Source organism: Salmo salar, chromosome 09 (assembly GCF_965601325.2).
Source record: "Salmo salar chromosome 09, fSalSal1, whole genome shotgun sequence".
NCBI classification, from domain to species: Eukaryota; Metazoa; Chordata; class Actinopteri; order Salmoniformes; family Salmonidae; genus Salmo; species Salmo salar.
The window spans coordinates 127579467-127606016 of record NC_138299.1 but is presented as its reverse complement, the minus strand read 5'-3'; the positions used below and the strand labels follow the sequence as shown (position 1 = coordinate 127606016).

General features: G+C 44.1%; 1 protein-coding gene across 1 annotated transcript; it reads right to left on the bottom strand.

The window, feature by feature from the left end:
• Positions 1–40: 40 nt before the first annotated feature.
• LOC106612520 (protein yippee-like 2) lies at positions 41–26550 on the bottom strand. Its single transcript, XM_045724469.2, has 5 exons — positions 26334–26550; positions 14436–14673; positions 8910–8953; positions 8530–8638; positions 41–2064 (listed from the first exon to the last, which is right to left on the bottom strand). Exons 2-5 carry the CDS (start codon positions 14550–14552, stop codon positions 1975–1977), a joined length of 360 nt encoding a protein of 119 aa, XP_045580425.1. The 5' UTR covers positions 14553–14673; positions 26334–26550; the 3' UTR covers positions 41–1974.

The window sequence follows — 26550 nt, the reverse complement described above, 5'->3', positions numbered from 1 at the left end:
TGTATATCCAAGACCAACATAGCACGCAGAACACATCCAATACAGGTACCAAGGTGATGCTTTAATTGACCAAGTTCCAATGATATTGTCACTCCTATCTCCTCCTTTACAAAAGACACTAAAATTGAAACATTTTCAAAGAGTAAAAAAGTAGTAAATATTGTTCAACCGACGAGGGATATACCAGAGAGAAAGCATGGCAAGAATCCAAATAATATTCATAATCATGACGATCATAGATAAGAGACATTACATATTACTATTTACATTTAGTAACACAGAGATTGACATAAATTATAATATATGTATATATTAAGATCTGTCATTTACAAAAATCATAATGCATTATATCACAGAGAAAGGCTATCCATAACCTTGGCTTTCAACAACAATTCTCAACCCCATGTTTTGCAACACTTTGACCCAAGCAAAAAAAATTTATCTTGTGTTTGGTCAATTTATTGTAGATGGGTGTGTTCTTTGGTTGTGCTAGGGACTTCTACAGCCTCTGATTGGAAGTCTGGACTGCCAGTCAGTTGCTGTGGATACCAGGGAGATTGGTTTGATTAGTTGTTACTTAGTTGGCTTCTGTTTAGAAAAATCCACAGGTCTACTGTACGGCTTTGCTGTTCAGTGTTTTAAGTGAGGGCCAGGTAGTAAGTTAGAGTGTGTGTAACAATCTATGAACTGCTATGATCATCCCAGACTGAAAGAAAGCTTCAGAACGTCAAGCTTTCAGAACTTCATAAGAGCATCTCCTAAAGGCCTCCACATCCCAACTGCTTTCAGTTACCATACCAGGCCAAAACACTAGAACCAAATCTCCAAGCCTGTTCAAATCAGAGTTTCGAAAGTAAAATATGTTTAATTCCATAGTTCAAATTTTATCCAAAGTGGTGATGGTAGATGTAGCAGAACTTACATCAGACACAGCACATGAAGTATCCAAACATCACAAGACATGATTTCAGGCATCTACGGATGATGAAGAAAGCCAAAGCACTGACTGCTCAGATTCTTCTCAGGGTTTAGATGTATCCTTGAATCCTTTCACACTCCCTATCATCCTGACTCTCACAACAAAAACTGCTGCCGGTGAGACCTGGAGTGGATCACACAGCTGTGCAACCAGCTGTACCTACAACCCCACAACCAGGGTGGACTAGAATCCAGAATCAGGACCTGCCCTCTCCCTGACCCGCCTCCCCTCAACCCTTCCCCTGCCCAACCCCCAAAGTCCTCAGTGCCAAACCTTAACACCAGGCCTCATCACTGTCCCAGCTGGCACGGCCTTGGGTGGATCAGATCAGCTGGATTTGGGGATAATCATCTTAGGCCATCTCATTCACATACAGACGAGAGCTCCCATCAGCTGTTTAACCCAAGGCTTCTGACCCTGCCAGGGCCTGGTCTCTCCTCACACTGCAGGTCAGCCAGCCCTAACATAGATAGTAACACAACAACACTGGCTTTGGCCTGGCTCTCTATCTAAAGAGCTACACATCAGGCTGGGATGTTGGTCTGGGACATGCATGGCTGTTTGTTTGTTTGTTTGTTTGTTTGTTTGTGTGTGTGTGTGTGTGTGTGTGTGTGTGTGTGTGTGTGTGTGTGTGTGTGTGTGTGTGTGTGTGTGTGTGTGTGTGTGTGTGTGTGTGTGTGTGTGTGTGTGTATGCACGTGTGTGTGTGTTTGCTTGCCATTGCGTGTGTGTCTGGTGGTGTCCATCCATCCCCAATGACATCCTCCTCCAGTCCAGACACACACAGAGCCCAGAGGGGCAGGTCAGGCTGTTACTACAGCCTCACACACACACTCCCCTACTACCTCCACCCTGGAGGCTGCTGGTGTGTCATCAGGAGGGGAGGACAGAGGTCCATGGTAAATCAAAGTCGCACACTCAGCCACACACTCGCCTCCTTCCCTCCCATCCACCCCCATTCAACCCCAAACCGAGTCCCGGATGACGCTTCGTCTTTCAGTCCCAGCCGTTGTCCTTGATCATGTGGGCCAGCTCGATGATGAACTTCCCCTCCTTGTACTTCTGACTGCTCTCAAAGGCATGCTCCTGTAGGGTGTCAGGGTGTTGGAAGAGACGGAGAGAGGAGAAAGAGGGAGGGAGGGGAAAAAGAGGGAACGGGGAGAGGGAAAGGGGAGAGGGAAAGGGGAGAAAGAAGGGGAGAGCGGAGAAGGGAAAGGGGAGAGAGAAAGAGGGAAAGGGAAGAGAGAAGTAGGGAAAAGAGAGAGAGGGAAAGGGGAGAGAATCAAATCAAATTTTATTGGTCACATACACATGGTTAGCAGATATTAATGCGAGTGTAGCGAAATGCTTGTGCTTCTAGTTCCTACAGCGCACCAATATCTAACAAGTAATCTAACAATAACTAACAACTACCTAATACACACCAATCTAAAGGGGTGAATGAGAATATATGGATGAGCGATGGCCGAGCGGCATAGACAAGGTGCAATAGATGGTATAACTGTAGAAGGAGGGAAAGGGGAGAGAGGAGGAGGGGAAGGGGGAGTGATAGAGGGAAAGGGGATAGAGAGGGGAAGGGGAGAGAGGGGGAGAGATAGAGGAAGGGGAGAGAGAAGGAGGAAGGGGAGAGAGAAGATTAGGCTTTTCCAGGATGAGATTCACACTCATTGCCATTGAAAACACTGTACTCTGATTTCAACTCTGAACCCCGTTATATAATGGAGCATTGCAGAGTGCTGTAGACTACTGCAGATTACAAATGTAGTCAAATGTGTTTTTACTGTACATCTCAATATCCTGTTTAGTCTTTCCTATTCAAGCAGAGAGAGGAGTTATCAGGTTACACGGTCTGGAAGTCTACTGGGTCAAGCGTCTGTGGATCTTGGACGGCGGTGTAGAAACAGAGATATTAATGGCCTCGTCCCACTATCGTTATATCTGGGCAGACGTGTGAGGTATGTGTGAGTCATAACGACCCCCCCCCCCCCCCCCACACACACACACACACACACACACACACACACACAGGTCTGACGGGGGAAGTGGCAGTGACAACCGGGCATAAAGCCATGCTGATAAACGGGACAGCTGGTATGTGGAGCGGCTGTGTGTTCCACATTGACCTGCTGCTAGAAATACCACCTTTACTAAGTACTGAACATGGAGGCACAATTATATTTCAGTGCAAATATAAAGCTGTCCACATCTATATCATAGATATACAGTACCAGTCAAAAGTTTGGACACACCTACTCATTCAAGGGTTTTTCTTTATTTTTACTATTTTCTACATTGTACAATAATAGCGAAAACATCAAAACTGTGAAATAACACATATGGAATCATATAGTTACCAAAAAATATCAAAATATATTTTATATTTGAGATTCTTCAAAGTAGCCACCCTTTGCCTTGATGACAGCTTTATTCAACCGATCATTGCCCGCACCTGCCCGCCCATCCAGTATCACTACTCTGGACGGCTCTGACTTAGAATACGTGGATAACTACAAATATAGTGAGGGAAAAAACTATTTGATCCCCTGCTGATTTTGTACGTTTGCCCACTGACAAAGAAATGATCAGTCTATAATTTTAATGGTAGGTTTATTTGAACAGTGAGAGACAGAATAACAACAAAAAAATGTTATAAAATGATTGCATTGCATTGCATTTTAATGAGGGAAATAAGTATTTGACCCCTCTGCAAAACATGACTTAGTACTTGGTGGCAAAACCCTTTTTGGCAATCACAGAGGTCAGACGTTTCTTGTAGTTGGCCACCAGGTTTGCACACATCTCAGGAGGGATTTTGTCCTACTTCTCTTTGCAGATCTTCTCCAAGTCATTAAGGTTTCGAGGCTGACGTTTGGCAACTCAAACCTTCAGCTCCCTCCACAGATTTTCTATTGGATTAAGGTCTGGAGACTGGCTAGGCCACTCCAGGACCTTAATGTGCTTCTTCTTGAGCCACTCCTTTGTTGCCTTGGCCGTGTGTTTTGGGTCATTGTCATGCTGGAATACCCATCCACAACCCATTTTCAATGCCCTGGCTGAGGGAAGGAGGTTCTCACCCAAGATTTGACGGTACATGGCCCCGTCCATCGTCCCTTTGATGCGGTGAAGTTGTCCTGTCCCCTTAGCAGAAAAACACCTCCAAAGCATAATGTTTCCACCTCCATGTTTGACGGTGGGGATGGTGTTCTTGGGGTCATAGGCAGCATTCCTCCTCCTCCAAACACGGCGAGTTGAGTTGATGCCAAAGAGCTCCATTTTGGTCTCATCTGACCACAACACTTTCACCCAGTTGTCCTCTGAATCATTCAGATGTTCATTGGCAAACTTCAGACGGGCATCTATATGTACTTTCTTGAGCAGGGAGAACTTGCGGGCGCTGCAGGATTTCAGTCCCTCACGGCGTAGTGTGTTACCAATTGTTTTCTTGGTGACTATGGTCCCAGCTGCCTTGAGATCATTTACAAGATCCTCCCAGGCCGAGGGAGATTGACAGTTCTTTTGTGTTTCTTCCATTTGCGAATAATCGCACCAACTGTTGTCACCTTCTCACCAAGCTGCTTGGCGATGGTCTTGTAGCCCATTCCAGCCTTGTGTAGGTCTACAATCTTGTCCCTGACATCCTTGGAGAGCTCTTTGGTCTTGGCCATGGTGGAGAGTTTGGAATCTGATTGATTGATTGCTTCTGTGGACAGGTGTCTTTTATACAGGTAACAAACTGAGATTAGGAGCACTGCCTTTAAGAGTGTGCTCCTAATCTCAGCTCGTTACCTGTATAAAAGACACCTGGGAGCCAGAAATCTATCTGATTGAGAGGGGGTCAAATACTTATTTCCCTCATTAAAATGCAAATCAATTTATAACATTTTTGGTTTTTGTTGTTGTTATTCTGTCTCTCACTGTTTAGATATAGACTACATTATACAGGATATAGGCCAGATTATATATATATATATATATATATATATAGGCTACATTATACTGTATATAGGCTACATTATATATAGGCTATATTATACAGTATCTAGGCTACATTATATATAGGCTACATTATACATAGGCTACATTATACTGTATATAGGCTACATTATATATAGGCTATATTATACAGTATCTAGGCTACATTATACTGTATATAGGCTACATTATATATAGGCCACATTATATATAGGCTACATTATAAACTCAGCAAAAAAAGAAACGTCCCTTTTTCAAGACCCTGTCTTTCAAAGATAATTTGTTCGTAATAATCCAAATAACTTCACAGATCTTCATTGTAAAGGGTTTAAAACACTGTTTCCCATGCTTGTTACATTATACTGTATATAGGCTACATTATATATAGGCTACATTATAAACAATTAATGAACATGCACCTGTGGAACAGTCGTTAAGACACTAACAGCTTACAGAGGGTAGTCAATTAAGGTCACAGTTATGAAAACTTAGGACACTAAAGAGGCCTTTCTACTGCCTGAAAAACACCAAAAGAAAGATGCCCAGGGTCCCTGCTCATCTGCGTGAATGTGCCTTAGGCATGCTGCAAGGAGGCATGCGGACCACAAATGTGGCCAGGGCAATAAATTGCAATGTCCGTGCTGTGAGACGCCTAAGACAGCGCTACAGAGAGACAGGACGGACAACTGATCGTCCTCGCAGTGGCAGACCACATGTAACAACACCCGCACAGGATCAGTACATCCGAACATCACACCTGCAGGACAGGTACAGGATGGCAACAACAACTGCCCGAGTTACACCAGGAACGCACAATCCCTCCATCAGTGCTCCGACTGTCTGCAATAGGCTGCGAGAGGCTGGACTGAGGGCTTGTAGTCCTGTTGTAAGGCAGGTCCTCACCGGCAACAACGTCAAACCCACCGTCTCTGGACCAGACAGGACTGGCAAAAAGTGCTCTTCACTGACGAGTCATGGTTTAATCACACCAGGTGTAATGGTCGGATTTGCGTTTATCGTCGAAGGAATGATCGTTACACCGAGGCCTATACTCTGGAGCGGGATCGATTTGGAGGTGGAGGGTCCGTCATGGTCTGTGGCAGTGTGTCACAGCATCATCGGACTGAGCTTGTTGTCATTGCAGGCAATCTCAACGCTGTGCGTTACAGGGAAGACATCCTCCTCCCTCATCTGGTATCCTTCCTGCAGGCTCATCCTGACATGACCCTCCAGCATGACAATGCCACCAGCCATATTGCTCGTTCTGTGTGTGATTTCCTGCAAGACAGGAATGTAAGTGTTCTGCCAAGGCCAGCGAACAGCCCGGATCTCAATTCCATTGAGCACGTCTGGGACCTGTCGGATCGGAGGGTGAGGGCTTGGGCCATTCCCCTCAGAAATGTCCGGGAACTTGCTGGTGCCTTGGTGGAAGAGTGGGGTAACATCTCACAGCAAGAACGGGCAAATCTGATGCAGTCCATGAGGAGGAGATGCACTGCAGTACTTATAGGCTACATTATATATAGGCTACATTACATATAGGCTACACTATAATGTATATAGGCTACATTATATATATAGGCTACATTATACAGTATATAGGCTACATTATATCAGCTACATTATACAGTATATGGGCTACATTATACTGTATATAGGCTACATTATATATAGGCTACATTATACTGTATATAGGCTACATTATACTGTATATAGGCTACATTATATATAGGCTACATTATACTGTATATAGGCTACATTATATATAGGCTACATTATACAGTATATAGGCTACATTATAGGCTACATTATACTGTATATAGGCTACATTATATATAGGCTACATTATACTGTATATAGGCTACATTATATATAGGCTACATTATACTGTATATAGGCTACATTATATATAGGCTACATTATACTGTATATAGGCTACATTATATATTGGCTACATTATACAGTATATAGGCTACATTATATATAGGCTACACTATACAGGCTACATTATAAATAGGCTACATTAAACTGTATATAGGCCACATTATACAGTATATAGGCTACATTATACAGTATATAGGCTACATTATATATATAGGCTACATTATACAGTATATAGGCTACATTATATATAGGCTACATTATACAGTATATAGGCTACATTATACAGTATATAGGCTACATTATATATAGGCTACATTATACTGTATATAGGCTACATTATATATTGGCTACATTATACAGTATATAGGCTACATTATATATAGGCTACACTATACAGGCTACATTATAAATAGGCTACATTAAACTGTATATAGGCCACATTATACAGTATATAGGCTACATTATACAGTATATAGGCTACATTATATATATATATATATAGGCTACATTATACAGTATATAGGCTACATTGTACAGTATATAGGCTACATTATATATAGGCTACATTATACAGTATATAGGCCATTCCCCCCAGAAATGTCCGGGAAAATGGCAGGTGCCTTGGTGGAAGAGTGGGATAACACCTCACAGCAAGAACTGGCAAATCTGATGCAGTCCATGAGGAGGAGCTGCATTGCAGTACTTAATGCAGCTGGTGGCCACACCAGATACTCACTGTTACTTTTTATTTTAACCCCCCCTTTGTTCAGGGACACATTATTCAATTTCTGTTAGTTACATGTCTGTGGAACTTGTTCAGTTTATGTCTCAGTTGTTGAGTCTTATGTTCATACAAATATTTACACAAATATTTTGTTAAGTTTGCTGAAAATAAACGCCGTTGACAGTGAGGGGATGCTTTTTTTGTTGCTGAGTTTATATAGGCTATATTATATAGAGGCTATATTATACAGTATATAGGCTACATTATATATATAGGCTATATTATACAGTATATAGGCTACATTATATATAGGCTAAATTATACTATATAAAGGCTACATTATACAGTATATAGGCTACATTATTTATAGGGCCTACCTATTCTGTATACATAAAAAAGTATATTTCTTTATGGATTCTAACCCTTTGTCTATTTTGTGATTGGATAAGCAGTTGTTCTTGTTGCTGGTCAAACTGGTCTTGAATCACTACAGTTATCTCAGTGTGGACAGCCCAGCTCTGGTCCATCATGAATGGCTACCATCTCTGAACTAGGAGAAGGGGGTCAAGATTGGTTGGTTGAGTACTTAGAAAATGTATAGGCCTACATCATGTGAAATATGCCCCTTGGATCAAGATTGGGACTGCAAGGAATCCCTATGAGTCAGCCTATGTACTGTAATGTTACACTGATATTAGTAATGATTAGTCCAAAATAGTCTCAGGGTCCAAAATGAAAACCAGAACTCATCCATGTCAATAAGATAACATAAAGAGTGAAGTAGGGCCTGCACACTCAATTGTTCCAAAACCTTTATTAGTTCACAGTGTTTCAATCCTACAATGATCTAATAAGGTAATAAAGGTATTACTAATGAAGGTAATAATGCGCCAATGCCTATCCGCTCTAACTCTAGATACAGTATCTGCCATTGTTCTACCCCTCCGACATATGCACACTCTTACACTCACATATTTCCAACCCAGAGTTGTCTTGCAGTTCTCACAGTAGATATCTGCCACAGCATGGAGCCCCGTGAGCAACACTCTCTCTTCCGCCGGCCCACACCCCACGTTTACCCTGAGAGAGAGAGAGAGAGAGAGAGAGAGAGAGAGAGAGAGCTCATAAGCTGTTCGATTCGTAAAGGTTGCCTGTCTATACTGAGTCATAACACGCCCACTCACACACTAGATAATATTACCCAGAAGACACTTCATACTGCGCTAGATAGGGACCATGTTCATACAGTAGGAATGAGCATCTTCATTTCATACTTATTGTGATTGTGCTCGCGGGCTGAGGACTGGATCATGGCTGTACTGTAACTACATGTAGACACAGTGATACTCACACTGAGTTGAACAGATAAGCTCTGCCTTGGCTCCCCTGGAAAGACTGCAGGAAGAGAAGATAAGTAGGTTATAAAGGAGGAGTATCCTCAGCGTTCAGCATTAAAGCCACAATCTGGAGTTTTTGTTTCAGCCTCGCTGTCCCGTTGTATAAATGATTGGAGACAGGAGCAGTAATATGTAATAGGGGGTTTTAATACTCCACGCCATGAAAAGGCACGGGGACAAAGCCCAAAACAAACCCCTATACAAAAACACAGGGATGTGACCCAAACAAAAGAGTCAGGTTAAGCCTCTAATAAATACACGGGACGAGACCCGTAATAACGAGTACACAATACATGCAGCACGAAAGCCGAAACAACAAAGCACAGATATTCACAAGACATACGGACATGGGAACAATAACCGACAAGACAATGGTGAACAGAGGGCACATATACAGTTGAAGTCGGAAGTTTACATACACCTTAGCCAAATACATTTAAACTCAGTTTTTCACAATTCCTGACATTTAATCCTAGTAAAAATCCCTGTCTTAGGTCAGTTAGGATCACCACTTTGTTTTAGTGAAATGTCAGAATAATAGTAGAGAGAATTATTTATTTATTTCATCACATTCCCAGTGGGTCAGAAGTTTACATACACTCAATTAGTATTTGGTAGCATTGCCTTTAAATTGTTTAACTTGGGTCAAACGTGTCGGGTAGCCTTCCACAAGCTTCCCACAATAATTTGGGTGAATTTTGGCCCATTCCTCCTGACAGAGCTGGTGTAACTGAGTCAGGTTTGTAGGCCTCCTTGCTCGCACACGCTTTTTCAGTTCTGCCCACAAATGTTCTATAGGATTGAGGTCAGGGCCTTGTGATGGCCACTCCAATACCTTGACTTTATTGTCCTTAAGCCATTTTGCCAAAACTTTGGAAGTATGCTTAGGGTCATTTGTCACGATCTTGGAAATGAGCGGACCAAGGCGCAATGTGAATTGAGTTCCACATCTTTAATTACAAAGTGAAACTAGAAACAAAATAACAAAACTTACAAAGACCGTGACGACGTAGTGCTCAAACACACTAACACAAACAATATCCCACAAAACACAGGTGGGAAAAAGGCTACCTAAATATGATCCCCAGTTAGAGGCAACGATTACCAGCTGCCTCTAATTGGGAACCACACAAAACACCAACATAGACATACACCCCCCTAGTCACGCTCTGACCTGAACACCATAGAGAACCAAGGGTCATGGCGTGACAGTACCCCCTCGCCCCAAAGGTGCGGACTCCGGCCGCAAAACCTGAAAACAAATGGGGAGGGTAGGGGGGTGCCTCGTGTCGGTGGCGGCTCCAGGTGCGGGTCGTAGCCCCCACCCAGACCCCGGATCCGGCCATGGCGCTGGGCTGAACGCCGTGCCTGGACTGGGCACCGGCGCAGAGGAAGGCTCCTGCCATGGAGCAGGACTGGACGCCGTGCTTGGACTGGGCACCGGCACAGAGGAAGGCTCCTGCCATGGAGCAGGACTGGACGCCGTGCTTGGACTGGGCACCGGCACAGAGGAAGGCTCCTGCCATGGAGCAGGACTGGACGCCGTGCCTGGACTGGGCACCTGCGCAGAAGAAGGCTCCTGCCATGGAGCGGGACTGGATACCGTGCCTGGACTGGGCATCGGTGCAGAGGAAGGCTCCGGCCTTGGAGCAGGACTGGACGCCTTGCCTGGAAGCTCCTGACCGTTGACTGTCGCAGGCGGTTCCGCACCGTTGACCGTCACTGGAGGTTCCGGACCGCCGGAAGCTCTGGACTGTGAATGCGCACTGGATGCCTAGTGCGTGGAGCCGGTACAGGTGGCACCGGACTGGTGACACGCACTTCAGGGCGAGTGCGGGGAGCAGGCACAGGACATACCGGACTGGGGAGGCGCACTGGGGGCTTGATGTGTGGAACCGATACAGGTGGCACCGGACTGGTGACACGCACTTCAGGGCGTGTGCGGGGAGGAGGCACAGGACGTACCGGCCTGGGGAGGCGCACTGGAGTCCAGATGTGTGGAGCCGGCACAGGTTTCACCAGACTGCTAACCGGATCTTCTGGTCGAATGTTGAGCAGAACACACTTGCACAACATCTCTCTCATCTCTCCCTCTCCCAACTTCTCCATTGCCAACCTGACAGTCTCTGGCTCTTTAGGGCGAATGCAGGGAAACGGCACAGGACATACCGGGCTGGGGAGGCGCACTGGAGATCTGGTGCGTGGAGCCGGCACCGGACTGATGACCCGATCTTCAGCCCGCCTGCACTGCAGCCTAATCTTCGCCAACATCATTCTCCGATATCCCTCTTCACACTGCTCCATCGCCTCCCTGACGGTCTCTGGCTCTTCCATCTGCTCAGCCACCAGCTCCATGTGCCCCCCCCAAAAGAAAATCTTGGGGTTTCTGTGGCCGGTCCCCGGCGTCATTGCTGTCCTTCCATGCTCCTTTGAGACTCCCGCCAAGGAAGGGTCTCGTATCCTCCCATGACTTCCTCCCATGTCCAAAACTCCTTTACCTTGTGCACATGCTGGTTGATCCTCTTTTGGTGGGATATTCTGTCACGGTTGTCATAAGAACGGGACCAAGGCGCAGCGTGTGTAGAGTTCCACATCTTTATTCCAAAGTGAAACTATGCAAAACAAAATATATCAATAAACGAACAACGAAACGTGACTATGTGGTGCACAAACACAAAACAATATCCCACAAACACAGGTGGGAAAAATAGCTACTTAAATATGATCCCCAATTAGAGGCAACAATTACCAGCTGCCTCTAATTGGGAACCAAACCAAAACACCAACATAGAAATTTTAAACTAGAACACCCCCTCGTCACGCCCTACTACACCATAGAGAAACAAGGGCTCTCTATGGTCAGGGGTGTGACATCATTGTCCATTTAGGATACCCATTTGCGACCAAGCTTTAACTTCCTGACTGATGTCTTGAGATGTTGCTTCAATATATCCACATAATTTCCCTCCCCATGATGCCATCTATTTTGTGAAGTGCACCAGTCCCTCCTGCAGCAAAGCACCCCCACATCATGATGCTACCACCCCTGTGCTTCACGGTTGGGATGGTGTTCTTCATCTTGCAAGCCTCCCCCTTTTTTCTCCAAACATAACGATGGTCATTATGGCCAAACAGTTCTATTTTTGTTTCATCAGACCAGAGGACATTTCTCCAAAAAGTATGATCTTTGTCCCCATGTGCAGTTGCAAACCGTAGTCTGGCTTTTTTATGGTGGTTTAGGAGCAGTGGCTTCTTCCTTGCGGAGCGGCCTTTCAGGTTATGTCAATATGGGAATTGTTTTACTGTGGATATAGATACTTTTGTACCCGTTTCCTCCAGCTACTTCACAAAGTCCTTTGCTGTTATTCTGGGATTGATTTGCACTTTTCGCACCAAAGTACGTTCATCTCTAGGAAACAGAACGCGTCTCCTTCCTGAGCGGTATGACGGCTGCGTGGTCCCATGGTGTTTATACTTGTGTACTATTGTTTGTACAGATGAACGTGGTACCTTCAGGCGTTTGGAAATTGCTCCCAAGGATGAACCAGACTTGTGGAGGTCTACAATGTTTTTTCTGAAGTCTTGGCTGATTTCTTTTGATTTTCCCATTATGTCAAGAAAAGAGGCACCCAGTTTGAAGGTAGGCCTTGAAATACATCCACAGGTACACCTCCAATTTACTCAAATGATGTCAATTAGCCTATCAGAAGCTTCTAAAGCCATGGCATCATTTTCTGGAATTTTCCAAGCTGTTTAAAGTCACAGTCAAGTTAGTGTATGTAAACTTCTGACCCACTGGAATTGTGATACAGTGAATTATAAGTGAAATAATCTGTCTGTAAACAATTGTTGAAAAATTACTTGTGTCATGCACAAAGTAGATGTCCTAACCGACTTGCCAAAACTATAGTTTGTTAACAAGAAATTTGTGGAGTGGTTGAAAAACAAGTTTTAATGACTCCAACCTAAGTGTATGTAAACTTCCGACTTCAACTGTATACATTTACTAATCAAGGGAATTGGAACCAGGTGTGCGTAATGAAACAGTTCATTGACGCCTAGAGGCCGGTGGTGTAGACCTCTGGAATTGGTGCACGGAATGAGCAGCAGTACCGAGGGAATCCGTAACACCCGCCACTTCATTGACATGATCATTGAACAGCAGGAAATATCCCAGATTTTGCCTTTAAAGTAAGACTGACTGACTGACTGACTGACTGACAGACAGACACATGCTTTTTGTACAGGTGAGGGTTTACTTTACAAAGTGTAGCACATGGAAAAAGTAATATTCTAACACACAAACACATACACACACAAGCTGTAGAAGTAAGATGGCTGTGAAATGAGCGACCCAGAGGTGCAGTAGGCTCGTTTCCAGTCTGAAAGGGCAGCGTCAGCTCTAATACTAGGTCCAAGTGTGAAGGAGTCTGCTAGCAGAGCTTTAAGACATCTGCAGAAAGCACTCAATACCTTTACAGTTATTACTGTGCGATGCATTGAAATTCGAATTAATCTGTAAAAACTACAGTATTTATACAGAGTATCCTTTATTTAACCAGGGAAGTCACGTTAAGATGGACCTCTTTCAAGTAAGCCCTGGAGCCCAACAGTAGCATGTTCTCTCATGCTCTCTCTTGAGAATGACTTGCATATTAGGGCAGTGTTTCCCTTACATACCGGATTCAATTTATCACCAATCCCTTGATTAGTAGATTCAGGGTCAAATTAATTTGGCACAAAACAGAAGTAAACGGACTGAAACTCTTATTTTCTGCATGCCCTAATGAACACCACCCAGTTGTGTTAGTGCTGGGCTTTAAAGAGTGACTGCCTTTATAAAGCAACAAATCCCTTTGAAAACGGATATGAGTCAGAAACAGTTATTCTAGTGTAAAAATGTACTACAAAGTGTAAATTGGATAAGTCTTGTCTAAAATTTAGTTTGGAACATTCGTGAGTCACAACGGGTAAATGACGAGGTCCATTTGCCCACTAACATTGGGTGAACAGCTGCGGTGATTTCTCTCAATCCAATAGCATAGACAGTGAGACAGACCTGCCCAGCAGCTCCGACTGTTTACATAAGACAACACGTCAATCATGTTTTTACTTGAGAAATACTGCACCAAACACCTTAGTTAGATCTAAAATTGCGTGACTAAAATATCCTCGGCAAAAATGTCAAAACGTATTACATTTTTCTTGAGTTATCTTAGATTGATTCTGGGGATTTTGAGGAAAGTAAAATAGGCTGGGAACAAACATCATTAACCAAATGCGGAATCGGTCAGGAAACACACATCCAAGAGTGAAATCAAGTTTTTCTAATGAGCAACAGAAAAACATACGTGCCAATCGCCATGTTCAGTGGCTCTTTAAAGGAAATGTGGAATAGATCGAGGGAAACACTATTAGAGTAAGCAGTGTCATTAGGGGATGGACGGTTGTGGTCGGTATGTTAAACAGTCAGTATTCACCTTGGAGATGAGCTCGTCGTGGTTGGCCAGGTGCGCTCTGCAGTGGATGCAGCTGTAGGTTCGGTGGCAGCTGGGCAGGTAGGCCTGGAAGGTCTTGGAGCGCGTCATCCTGACCATCGGGTGGGGCGGGGTGGGGGGGCGGTGCAGGAAAGGGCTGCCGGCCCAGCTAGGCTCGCAGGGGAAGCACCGCAATACACAGGTGAGGGCCGTGGTGGGGGGCGGGGCGGGAGGCACACACCTGGTGAAGCGGAGCACAGGAGAAACACACTCTGATGAAGGTGATCTGTTGTCGAAACCTCGTTGTTGTTTTTGACCTAATCCCTGTGTAGGTTGTTGGCAACACAGCAAACAGATCTGGGTCCTGGATAAACCGTGTGTGGATATGAAGACATTTTAACTTGAGTGCCTTGGATTTGTTTATATATGAGCTCCCACAGGGATAACTTTATATTGCTGCATAATACATATCATTGTCTGTAAAATACGAAAATCTGTTTGCCTCCATATGTTCTCTGCATATGAAATACAGTAGGCAAATTACTTTGCAGTGGAGCATGACAGAACATGAATGTGTGTGTAGCCTGAATGTGTGTAACATGAATGTGTGTGATGACAAATGTCAACAAGCATAGACTGTGATCTCATGATCCTTGTATTATACTGAGAGACAGTAGTTTTACAATTATTTCACTTTAGACTGTTAACACAAAGAGGCTTGTAGGGGAAAGGCTGTGTGCTATAAGCCTTTAACACATGCCCTTGTTTTCTCTGTAGGCTTCTGCCTCTGAGCCAACAGTGTGGGACCAGGGCATAAAGAGACCACTCAGAGGTCTTGCGTGCACACTAACACACACACACACACACACACACACACACACACACACACACACACACACACACACACACACACACACACACACACACACTTTAACACCAAAGTCTTTCCTTTCTCTCTGTCATTTTAGGACAAAAATCTGAGGATAAGGCTAAAGCACAGTTTAGCACAGATCCAAGTAATCTCCACAATCTCCATAGACTCCAATTAGGAACAGGTTGTTACGCTAAACCAGGCTTGTGGTCAATTCCATTTCAATTCAGTCAATTAAGGAAGTAAACTATAAATTCCAATTCCACATTTACCTAATTGAAACGCATTAAGGAATATTGGAATGGGAACTTCCTGAATTGACCCCAACCCTGCAGTAAACCCTGGGTGTAATGAGGTTCATCTAGTCAAGCAGCCTTAGAGACATTTACATCTGTCAACTAGCAGGTTCAAGGCCTGCCTTGACATTATCTTGAAATATGGAGCTAAATGCAGCTCCAATATATTTAGTTACAGTTTACATCAAAGCAATGATGTTCTCTATGAATCCAATATGTTCTGTCGCTAATGGACGACGAGTCAACCCCACTCTGTAACGGGTCGTTTGATTACCTAGGTTTATTTCTGTTTCATGGGGATATCGCTCACGCACACACATAGAAACACACACAACAGCAGTGTTGATATAGTATGTTGATATGGGGAAATAAAGTATTGTGAAAGAGAAACCTTATGTCACTGCCTTTTGACTCACTTTCCCACTTCCCATCCAAAGGATCCATTCCCAAGCTTTTCCAATGCAAGTCAGTGACTTGAGAGATTAAATGAGAGCTGAGTATCAAAATCACATTAGCCTTCCAAATCACCTCCATTAGTAATGATTTTCCATCCTCGACTCAGATATGGAAAATTATTTGTCCAGGTCTCTCAATTACATTTGACATTTTAGTCATTTAGCAGACGCGACTATCCAGAGCGACTTACAGTAGTGAATGCATACATTTCCTAAAAAAAAATCCTCCGTACTGGCCCCCCGTGGGAATCGAACCCACAACCCTGGTGTTGCAAACGCCATGTTCTACCAACTGAGCCACCCGGGTTCTCAAACTCGCACACTTTGTGAGATGCAGAGTAGGTGATCGGATAATCTCCGAATGTGTGGTTCCCACCGTGAAGCATGGAGGAGGAGGTGTGATGGTGCTTTGCTGGTGACACTGTCAGTGATTTATTTTGAATTCAAGGCACACTTAACCAGTATGGCTACTACAGCATTCTGCAGTGATACGCCATCCCATCTGGTTTGCGCTTAGTGGGACTATCATTTGTTTTTCAACAGGACAATGACCCAACACACCTCCAGGCTGTGTAAGGGCTATTTGACCAAGAAGGAGAGTGATGGTGCTGCATCAGATGACCTGGCCTCCACAATCACCCGACCTCAACCCAATTGAAATGGTTTGGGTTGAGTTGGACTACAGAGTGAAGGAAAAGCAGCCAACTAGTGCTCAGCATATGGAAACACCTTTGGGAACACCTTTAAGACTGTTGGAAAACCATTCCAGGTGAAGCTGGATGAGAGAATGCCAAAAGTGTGCAAAGCTGTCATCAAGGCAAAGGGTGGCTACGTTGATGAATATCAAATATCAAATATATTTTGTTTGTTTAACCATTTTTGGTTACTACGTGATTCCATATGTGTTATTTCATACTTTTGAGGTCTTCACTATTATTCTACAATGTAGAAAATAGTAAAAATAAAGAAAAACCCTTGCATGAGTAGGTGTCCAAACTTTTGACTGGTACTGTATTGATTGATTGTATTGATTCTTGAAGAATATAACTTATAAATGCCTCATGAGTTCAAATGTCACACTCCATGAGAACCCAAAATATACAATTGTTTTCTCCAATGTTTGTAAACATTGTAAATGTAAACAAACACTGCATAGCCTCATACCATGGTTCAAACAATAATGTTGATACCATAGATGGTCAGTCCTTGCATCCATAGCTCTGTCTATTTATTAAGTGGTTACATTTCTCTAGGCCCATCCCTCAGCGTTTTACCAAAACAGAGGCAGGACAGCTGTTTGTTATTGTTTTATCTGTGGATTTGCCCTTTAAACAGCTGCATATTATCAAGATATCAAAGTGTCACCAATAAAAAGGTAAACAATAGGCCTACAGCAAATGCAGCATATGGCATTAATTTTTCACATGTAAATAGCACTTTTCAGTAGTGCTCAAAGCACGCCATTCCATGAGCTCTGCATTTATTTTTCAACTTGAATCAATGAGCCCAATCAGTCCTCCATGACATCAAAATCATAAACAACAGAGTAGGGCTGGCTAATAAGTCCTTCGTTTTGGGGTTATGCTCTGGTAAAACAATTTGACTCATCTATACTTCCATATTTCCAAGTCCTATTCTTGAAGATCAAGGGGTATAACATTTATTGGAATGACTGGAATTCTGATAGACTTTGGTTTTTAATGTAAAGATATAATTTAAATCATATTATTATATCTAGTAGAAAGTGATGGGTTAGAAGAAGCCTACATAACCAACCCATAAAGTAAAATGTAACATCCATATGGCCAACTATGTAAACTTTAACATTGATTTATCCTGCAATAGATTTTGTTAAATTGGTAACATACATTTTTGTCTTCTTCTATTGCCTCTTAAGGGGAAAGTAATCTAAAAGTAACTGAATGTAATCAGATTACGTTACTGAGTTTGGGGAATCCAAAAGTTACGTTACTAATTACAATTTTGGACAAGTAACTAGTAACTAACGGATTACATTTAGAAAGTAACCTACCCAACCCTGGCTGTGGGGATGTTTTTCAGCAGCAGGGACTGGGAGACTAGTCAGGATCGAGGGAAAGATGAACCGAGCAAAGTACAGAGAGATCCTTGATGAAAACCTGCTCCGGAGCCCTCAGGACCTCAGACTGGGGTGAAGGTTTACCTTCCAACAGGACAACGACTCTAAGCACACAGGCAAGACAACGCTGAAGTGGCTTCAGGACAAGTCTCAGAATGTACTTGAGTAGCCCAGCCAGAGCCCGGACTTGAACATCTCTGGAGAGACCTGAAAATAGCTGTGCAGCAACGCTCCCCATCAAACCTGACAGAGCTTGAGAGGATCTGCAGAGAAAAATGTTAGAAGCTCCCCAAATACAGGTGTACCAAGCTTGTAGTGTCATACCCAAGAAGACTCGAGGCTGTAATCACTGCCAAAGGTGCTTTAGCAAAGTACTGAGTAAAGGGTAAATGTGATATTTCAATTTTTTTTCATTTTCAAACATTTCTAAAAACCTGTTTTAGCTTTGGCATTATGGGGTATTGTGTGTAGATTGATGAGGGGGAAAAAAACGATTTAATCAATTTTAGAATAAGGCTGTAACATAACAAAATGTGGAAAATGTCAAGGGGTCTGAATACTTTACGAATGCACTGTATATTCACTTGTATCTAACATTTTATTATTTAACTCAACATGTGTTGCACCTGTTGTTAATTAGGTGAGAGGATGACCGACACATTGAACAATCCTTCACTCATTTTCAAACACCAGATCATCTTTTGATGTGCCCATCTAGAAAAGGATCTCTTTCAAGACCCAGCATTTGTTTGTAGACTAAATGCAGCCACTACAACAACACAGCACAACAAGTCGGCCTACCCTGCTTTGCACCAAAGCCTCTTTGTTTCATATCACAGAAGACAATCTAAGACAGTTAAGAATAAGCCCAAAGACTAACCAAGACACAAATTCTCTCCCTGGCAAATAATTCTCCAAATATAACAGGGATAGGATCTGCCAAAGCTGTCTGAGCTTGCAAAAACTGCCGGCGTGTTTTTCTGACACATCATCATCATCTTTTCCTGTTTCTGTCTGCCTCACTGCTTTGCCCCTGAAGGCTGATGTGCTGAGCTGACTGGTATTGGTATAGTCTGGGTGCCACACTACATGCCACATCACTTACCAGCCAAAGGTCCTCCCTGGTATCACAACAACAACCTTGCTTATGTAACCGGAGAGGAGCTGCTGCTGCGGTCGAACAGTCAGAGGGACAATGATAGCGATAGCAGCCAGGGGACTGAGAGAGAGAGACGGACTGGGGAGCGTGCGTCCTTGTGTTTGGGGCCCTACTGTAGCTGTCCTTCAGAGCACATAGCTCCACAGCTCCAATGGGAGGCTTTATGTAGTTTCCTCTCTCTTTCTCTTGTTGTGTTTCAGGGGCAACAGACATCACAGTGATGCGTTACATCACTGACTGCAACAGACCGAATCTCAAATCCTCTTATCTGATCTTGAGGGTGGACAGTGATTGGGGTTTTCCCTTATTTGATCTGTATGAGCCTTCGAAGGGCGGACATACAGTACCAGTCAAAAGTTTGGACACGCCTACTCATTCAAGGGTTTTCTTTATTTGACTATTTTCTACAATGTAGAATAATAGTGAAGACATCAAACTATGAAATAACACATGGAATCAGTAACCAAAAAAAGTGTTAAACAAATCAAAATATATTTTATATTTGAGATTCTTCAAAGTAACCACCCTTTCTTTGCCTTGATGACAGCTTTGCACACTCTTGGCATTCTCTCAACCAGCTTCATGAGGAATGCTTTTCCAACAGTCTTGAAGGAGTTCCCACATATGCTGAGCACTTGTTGGCTGCTTTCCCTTCACTCTGCGGTTCAACTCATCCCAAACCATCTCAATTGAGTTGAGGTCGGGTGATTGTGGAGGCCAGGTCATCTGATGCAGCACCATCACTCTCCTTCTTGGTCAAATAGCCCTTACACAGCCTGGAGGTGTTTTTTGGGTCATTGTCCCGTTGAAAAACAAATGACAGTCCCACTAAGCGCAAACCAAATGGGATGGCGTATCACTGCAGAATGCTGTGGTAGCCATGCTGGTTAAGTGTGCCTTGAATTCTAAATAAATCAGACAGTGTCACCAGCAAAGCACCCCCACACCATCACACCTCCTCCTCCATGCTTCACGATGGGAACCACACATGCGGAGATCATCCATTCACATACTCTGCGTCTGACAAAGACATGGTGGTTGGAACCAAAATTCTCAAATTTGGACTCATTTAGTCATTTAGCAGACGCTCTTATCCAGAGCGACTTACAGTAGTGAATGCATACATTTCATTTCATGCCTTTTTTTGTTGTTGTACTGGCCCCCCGTGGGAATCGAACCCACAACCCTGGCGTTGCACACACCATGCTGGCGTTGCAAACACCATGCTCTACCAACTGAGCCACAGGGACCAAAGATGTCCACCGGTCTAATGTCCATCGCTCGTGTTTCTTGGCACAAGCAAGTCTCTTCTTCTTATGGGTGTCCTTTAGTAATGGTTTCTTTGCAGCAAATCGACCCCATGAAGGCCTGATTCACGCAGTCTCCTCTGAACAGTTGATGTTGAGATGCGTCTGTTACTTGAACTCTGTGAAGCATTTATTTGGGCTGCAATCTGAGGTGCAGTTGACTCTAATAAATGTATCCTCTGCAGCAGAGGGGTCTTCCTTTCCTGTGGCGGTCCTCGTAAGAGCCAGTTTCATCATAGCACTTGATGGTTTTTGCAAATGCACTTGAAGAAACTTTTGAAGTTCTTGACATTTTCCAGATTGACTGACCTTCATGTCTTAAAGTATTGACGGCCTGTCGTTTCTCTTTGCTTATTTGCAATCCAACATGGCGTAGCAGTCAGACGTCTTTGTCTTGTCTTGTCTTGTCCCGTGTATATATATATATATATATCTTCTTTTTTCTTCGTATATATTTCATATATATTTTTTATATTTTTAACCTCAACTTCAACATACTCTCCTGCAACCCGCCTCACCCAATGTGGCATGGATCTGCTATTTTTTATACTTTAGAACCGGAACCCCCAACAGAAGCTAGCCAACTAACTAGCTACTAGCTAGTAGTCAGTTAGCCACTGCTAGCGGTCATCAGCTAGCCTCAGCCCAGTCAACTCCTGCCAGTCTGCACAGCGCGATTCAACCCAGAGCATATCGGACTGCTTTTTCTCTACCACATCTCCACATCTCTGGATTCCTACCGCAGACTCTGAACCTTTTCACCTGGATCATCGCAGCTAGCTAGCTGCTATTCAAGTGGCTACTCCTGGCTAACGACTCTGTCGTTAGCAAGCACCAGTTTGCCTGGAGCTAGCCTCGTGCTAGGCCTATCTCCCGGCTAGCTGAAGAGGTCCATCAGCCACTTGTTGGGCTACAATACCTATTTTGCCAATTGGCCTGGACCCTTTTACTGCCGACACGGAGCCCCGACGATCCATCACGACTGGTCTACCGACGTAATCCGCCCGAGGGGGTTTCAACAGGCTCCTCCGTCGCAACGTCCCCTGAAGGCCCATCTGCTAGCCTGCTATCCGCGGCCCACTGGCTGTCTAGAGCATATCGGACTGCTTCTTCTCTACCACATCTCCGGATTCCTAACGCAAGCGCTGAACCTTTACACCGAATCATCGCAGCTAGATATCTGCTATCTGAGTGGCTACTCCTGGCTAACATCTCTGTCCCGAAGCAAGCACCAGTTAGCCTGGAGCTAGCCCCGAGCTAGGCCCACCTCCCGGATAGCTGAAGAGGTCCATCAGCCAATTTCTTTGGCTACAATACCTATTTTGCCAATTGGCCTGGACCCTTTTACTGACAACACGAAGCCCCGCCGATCCATCACGACTGGTCTGCCGAAAAAAACCGTCTGAGGTGGTTCCAATAGACTCTTTCGTCGCGACGTCCCCCTAAGGCCCTTCAGCCCGCTAGCTGAATCGCCGTGTCTCCAGCTCGCCTAGCTACTCACTGGAGCCTATGATCACTCGGCTACGCATGCCTCTCCCTAATGTAAATATGCCTTGTCCATTGCTGTTTTGGTTAGTTATTATTGTCTTATTTCACTGTAGAGCCTCCAGCCCTGCTCAATATGCTTTAGCTAGCCTTTTTCTTCCCCCTCCCACACATTCGGTGACCTCACCTGGTTTAAATGGTGTCTCTAGGGACAAAACCTCTCTCATCGTCACTCAATGCCTAAGTTTACCTCCACTGTATTCACATCCTACCATACCCTTGTCTGTACATTATGCATTGAATCTATTCTTCCGCGACCAGAAACCTGCTCCTTTTACTCTCTGTTCCGAACGCACTAGACGACCAGTTCTTATAGCCTTGAGCCGTACCCTTATCCTACTCCTCCTATGTTCCTCTGGTGATGTAGAGGTTAACCCAGGCCCTGCAGCACCTAGCTCCACTCCCATTCCCCAGGCGCTCTCATTTGTTGACTTCTGTAACCGTAAAAGCCTTGGTTTCATGCATGTTAACATCAGAAGCCTCCTCCCTAAGTTTGTTTTATTCACTGCTTTAGCACACTGCCAACCCAGATGTCCTAGCCATGTCTGAATCCTGGCTTAGGAAGGCCACCAAAAATCCTGAAATTTCCATCCCTATAACTTTAACTTTTTCCGACAAGGTAGAACTGCCAAAGGGGGCGGGGTTGCAATCTACTGCAGAGATAGCCTGCAGAGTTCTGTCATACTATCCAGGTCTGTGCCCAAACAATTCAAGCTTCTACTTCTAAAGATCCACCTTTCCAAAAACAAGTCTCTCACCGTTGCCACTTGTTATAGACCACCTTCAGCCCCCAACTGTGCCCTGGACACCATAACTGAATTGATTGCCCCCCATCTATCTTCAGAGCTCGTACTGTTGGGTGACCTAAACTGCTTAAATGCTTAACACCCCGGCCGTCCTACAATCTAATATTGAGGGCATCTATCTCACAGAAATTATCAAGGAACCTACCAGGTACAACCCTAAATCCGTAACCATGGGCACCCTCTTAGATATCATCCTGACCAACTTGCCCTCTAAATACACCTCTGCTGTCTTCAACCAGGATCTCAGCGATCATTACCTGTGTGCGTAATGGGTCACAGGCCTTTCTAACCGACCTGGCCCGGGTATCCTGGAAGGATATTGACCTCATCCTGTCAGTAGAGGATGCCTGGTTGCTCTTTAAAAGTGCTTTCCTCTCCATCTTAAATAAGCCTGCCCCATTAAAAAAAATGTAGAACTAAGAACAGATATAGCCCTTGGTTCACCCCAGACTTGACTGCCTTTGACCAGCACAGAAACATCCTGTGGCGTTCTGCATTAGCATCGAATAGCCCCCGTGATATGCAACTTTTCAGGGAAGTCAGGAACCAATATACTCAGTCAGTTAGGAAAGCTAAGGCTAGCTTTTTCAAACAGAAATGTGCATCCTGTAGCACTAATTCCAAAAAGTTTTGGGACACTGTAAAGTCCATGGAGAATAAGAGCACCTACTCCCAGCTGCCCACTGCACTGAGGATAGGAAACATTGTCACCACCGATAAATCTCCAATAATTGATCATTTCAATAAGCATTTATCTACGGCTGGCCATACTTTCCACCCGACTACCCCTACCCCGGCCAACATCTCAGCACCCCAGTAGCAACTTTCCCAAGCCCCGCTTCACTCAAATCTAAAAAATCTGGATACCTACAAATCAGCTGGGCTAGACAATCTGGACCCTCTCTTTCTAAAATTATTCACCAAAATTGTTGCAACCCCTATTACTAGCCTGTTCAACCTCTCTTTCGTATCGTCTGAGATCCCCAAAGATTAGAGAGCTGCCGCGGTCATCCCCCCTCTTCAAAGGGGGAGACACTCTAGACCCAAACTGTTATAGACCTATATCCATCCTGCTCTGCCTTTCTAAAATCTTCGAAAGTCAAGTTAACAAACAAATCAACGACCATTTTGAATCCCACCGTACCTTCTCCACTATGCAATCTGGTTTCCGAGCTGGTCATGGGTGCACCTCAGCCACGCTCAAGATCCTAAACGATATCATAACCGCCATCAATAAAAGACAGTACTGTGCAGCCGTCTTCATCGACCTGGCCAAGGCTTTCGACTCTTTCAATCACCGCACTCTTATTGGCAGACTCAATAGCCTTGGCTTCTCAAATGACTGCCTTGCCTGGTTCACCAACTACTTCTCAGATAGAGTTCAGTGTGTCAAATCGGAGGGCCTGTTGTCCGGACCTCTAGCAGTCTCTATGGGGGTGCCACAGGGTTCAATTCTCAGGCCGACTCTTTTCTCTGTATATATCAATGACGTCGCTGTTGCTGCTGGTGATTCTCTGATCCACCTCTATGCAGACAACACCATTCTGTATACATCTGGCCCTTCTTTGGACACTGTGCTAACAAACCTCCAAACGAGCTTCAATGCCATACAACACTCCTTCCCAGGGCTCCAACTGCTTTTAAATGCAAGTAAAACTAAGTGCATGCTCTTCAACCGATTGCTGCCACTCCCGCCCGACTAGCATCACTACTCTGGACGGTTCTGACTTAGAATATGTGGTGTCTGGTTAGACTGTAAACTCTCCTTCCAGACTCACCATTAAGCATTTCCAATCCAAAATTAAATCTAGAATCATCTTCCTATTTCGCAACAAAGCATGCTTCACTCATGCTGCCAAACATACCCTCGTAAAACTGACTATCCTACTGATCCTTGACTTCGGCGATGTCATTTACAAAATAGCCTCCAACACTCTACTCCTCAAATTGCATGTAGTATGTCACAGTGCCATCTGTTTCGTCACTAAAGCAACCTGTACGCGCTCGTTGACTGGCCCTCACTACATATTCGTCGCCAAACCCAGGGTCATCTATAAGTCTATGCTAGGTAATGCCCTGCCTTATCTCAGCTCACTGGTCATCATAGCAACACCCACTCGTAGCACGTGCTCCAGCAGGTATATTTCACTGGTCATCCCCAAAGCCAACACTTCCTTTGGCCACCTTTCCTTCCAGTTCTCTGCTGCCAATGACTGGAACGAATTGCAAAAAAATCACTGAAGCTGGAGTCTTATATCTCCCTCTCTAACTTTAAGCATAAGCTGTCAGAGCAGCTTACCGATCACTGTACCTGTACACAGACAATCTGTAAATAGCACCCCCCCATATTATTACTGGGGTGCAAAAGAGAAGAGGGAAGTATCTCTACTTGCACATCATCATCTGCACATCCATCACTCCAGTGTTAATGCAAAATTGAAATTATCTCGCCTCTATGGTCTATTTATTGCCTACCTCCCTCTTCTACATTTGCACGCACTGTACATATATTTTTTTCTATTGTGTTATTGACTATACCTTTGTTTATGTGTAACTCTGTGTTGTTTGTTTTTGTCGCACTGCTTTGATTTATCTTGGCCAGGTCGCATTTGTAAATGAGAACTTGTTCTCAACTGGCCTACCTGGTTAAATAAAGGTGAAATAAAAAATAAAACATTTGAGCTGTTCTTGCCATAATATGGACTTGGTCTTTTACCAAATAGGGCTATCTTCTGTATACCAACCCTACCTTGTCAACACATAACTGATTGGCTCAAGCGCATTAAGAAGGAAAGAAATTCCACAAATTAACTTTTAACAAGGCACACCTGTTAAGGGAAATGCATTCCAGGTGACTAACTCATGAAGCTGGTTGAGAGAATGCCAAGAGTGTGCAAAGCTGTCATCAAGGCAAAGGTTGGCTACTTTGAAGAATCTCAAATATATTTTGATTTGTACAACATTTTTTTGTTTTGCTCGGAATTTGCGCTACTCCACTGTATATGATGATATTGATATTGTCAGCAGGCTGGATTACGTTAATGCGCTCGATTCTCCCATACGGTATTCCTGCCTGCGACTGCTGGTGGTGCAGTATCAGGCCACGCGTAACGTGTAATAATAATAACAACCAGCTCCACTGCAGACCTTGTCATCCCATCCATGCTCGCAACATAAACAACCAGCTTGCAACATTCTGAACCGCATTGGGAAATTCAATTATAAAAGCCTATTCAACCATAATGGTCAAACATTTCATTATGCAACTGAAATTTAATTTAAGAATTATTATGACAGCAAACCATTCCCCATTATAACACAAATGTGTGTGTATATATATATACACGTTATGGCACTGATTTACCTTTGAATAGAAGAAAAATATATGTTGATCACTTAAAAAGTCGCACCTCCTCGTAGCAATGCCAAACCTAAAACCTTCTTCGCATTCCTTTCGAGGTAAATTTCCTCTTGCCTGGCAAGTCGTGCAGACGCAATGCTTTCAAGCGCGCGGTGCCCAGACCGAGTTTGACGTAATTGCACAGAACCACACTGTACTTCGTCTGGAGACAAATTGACAG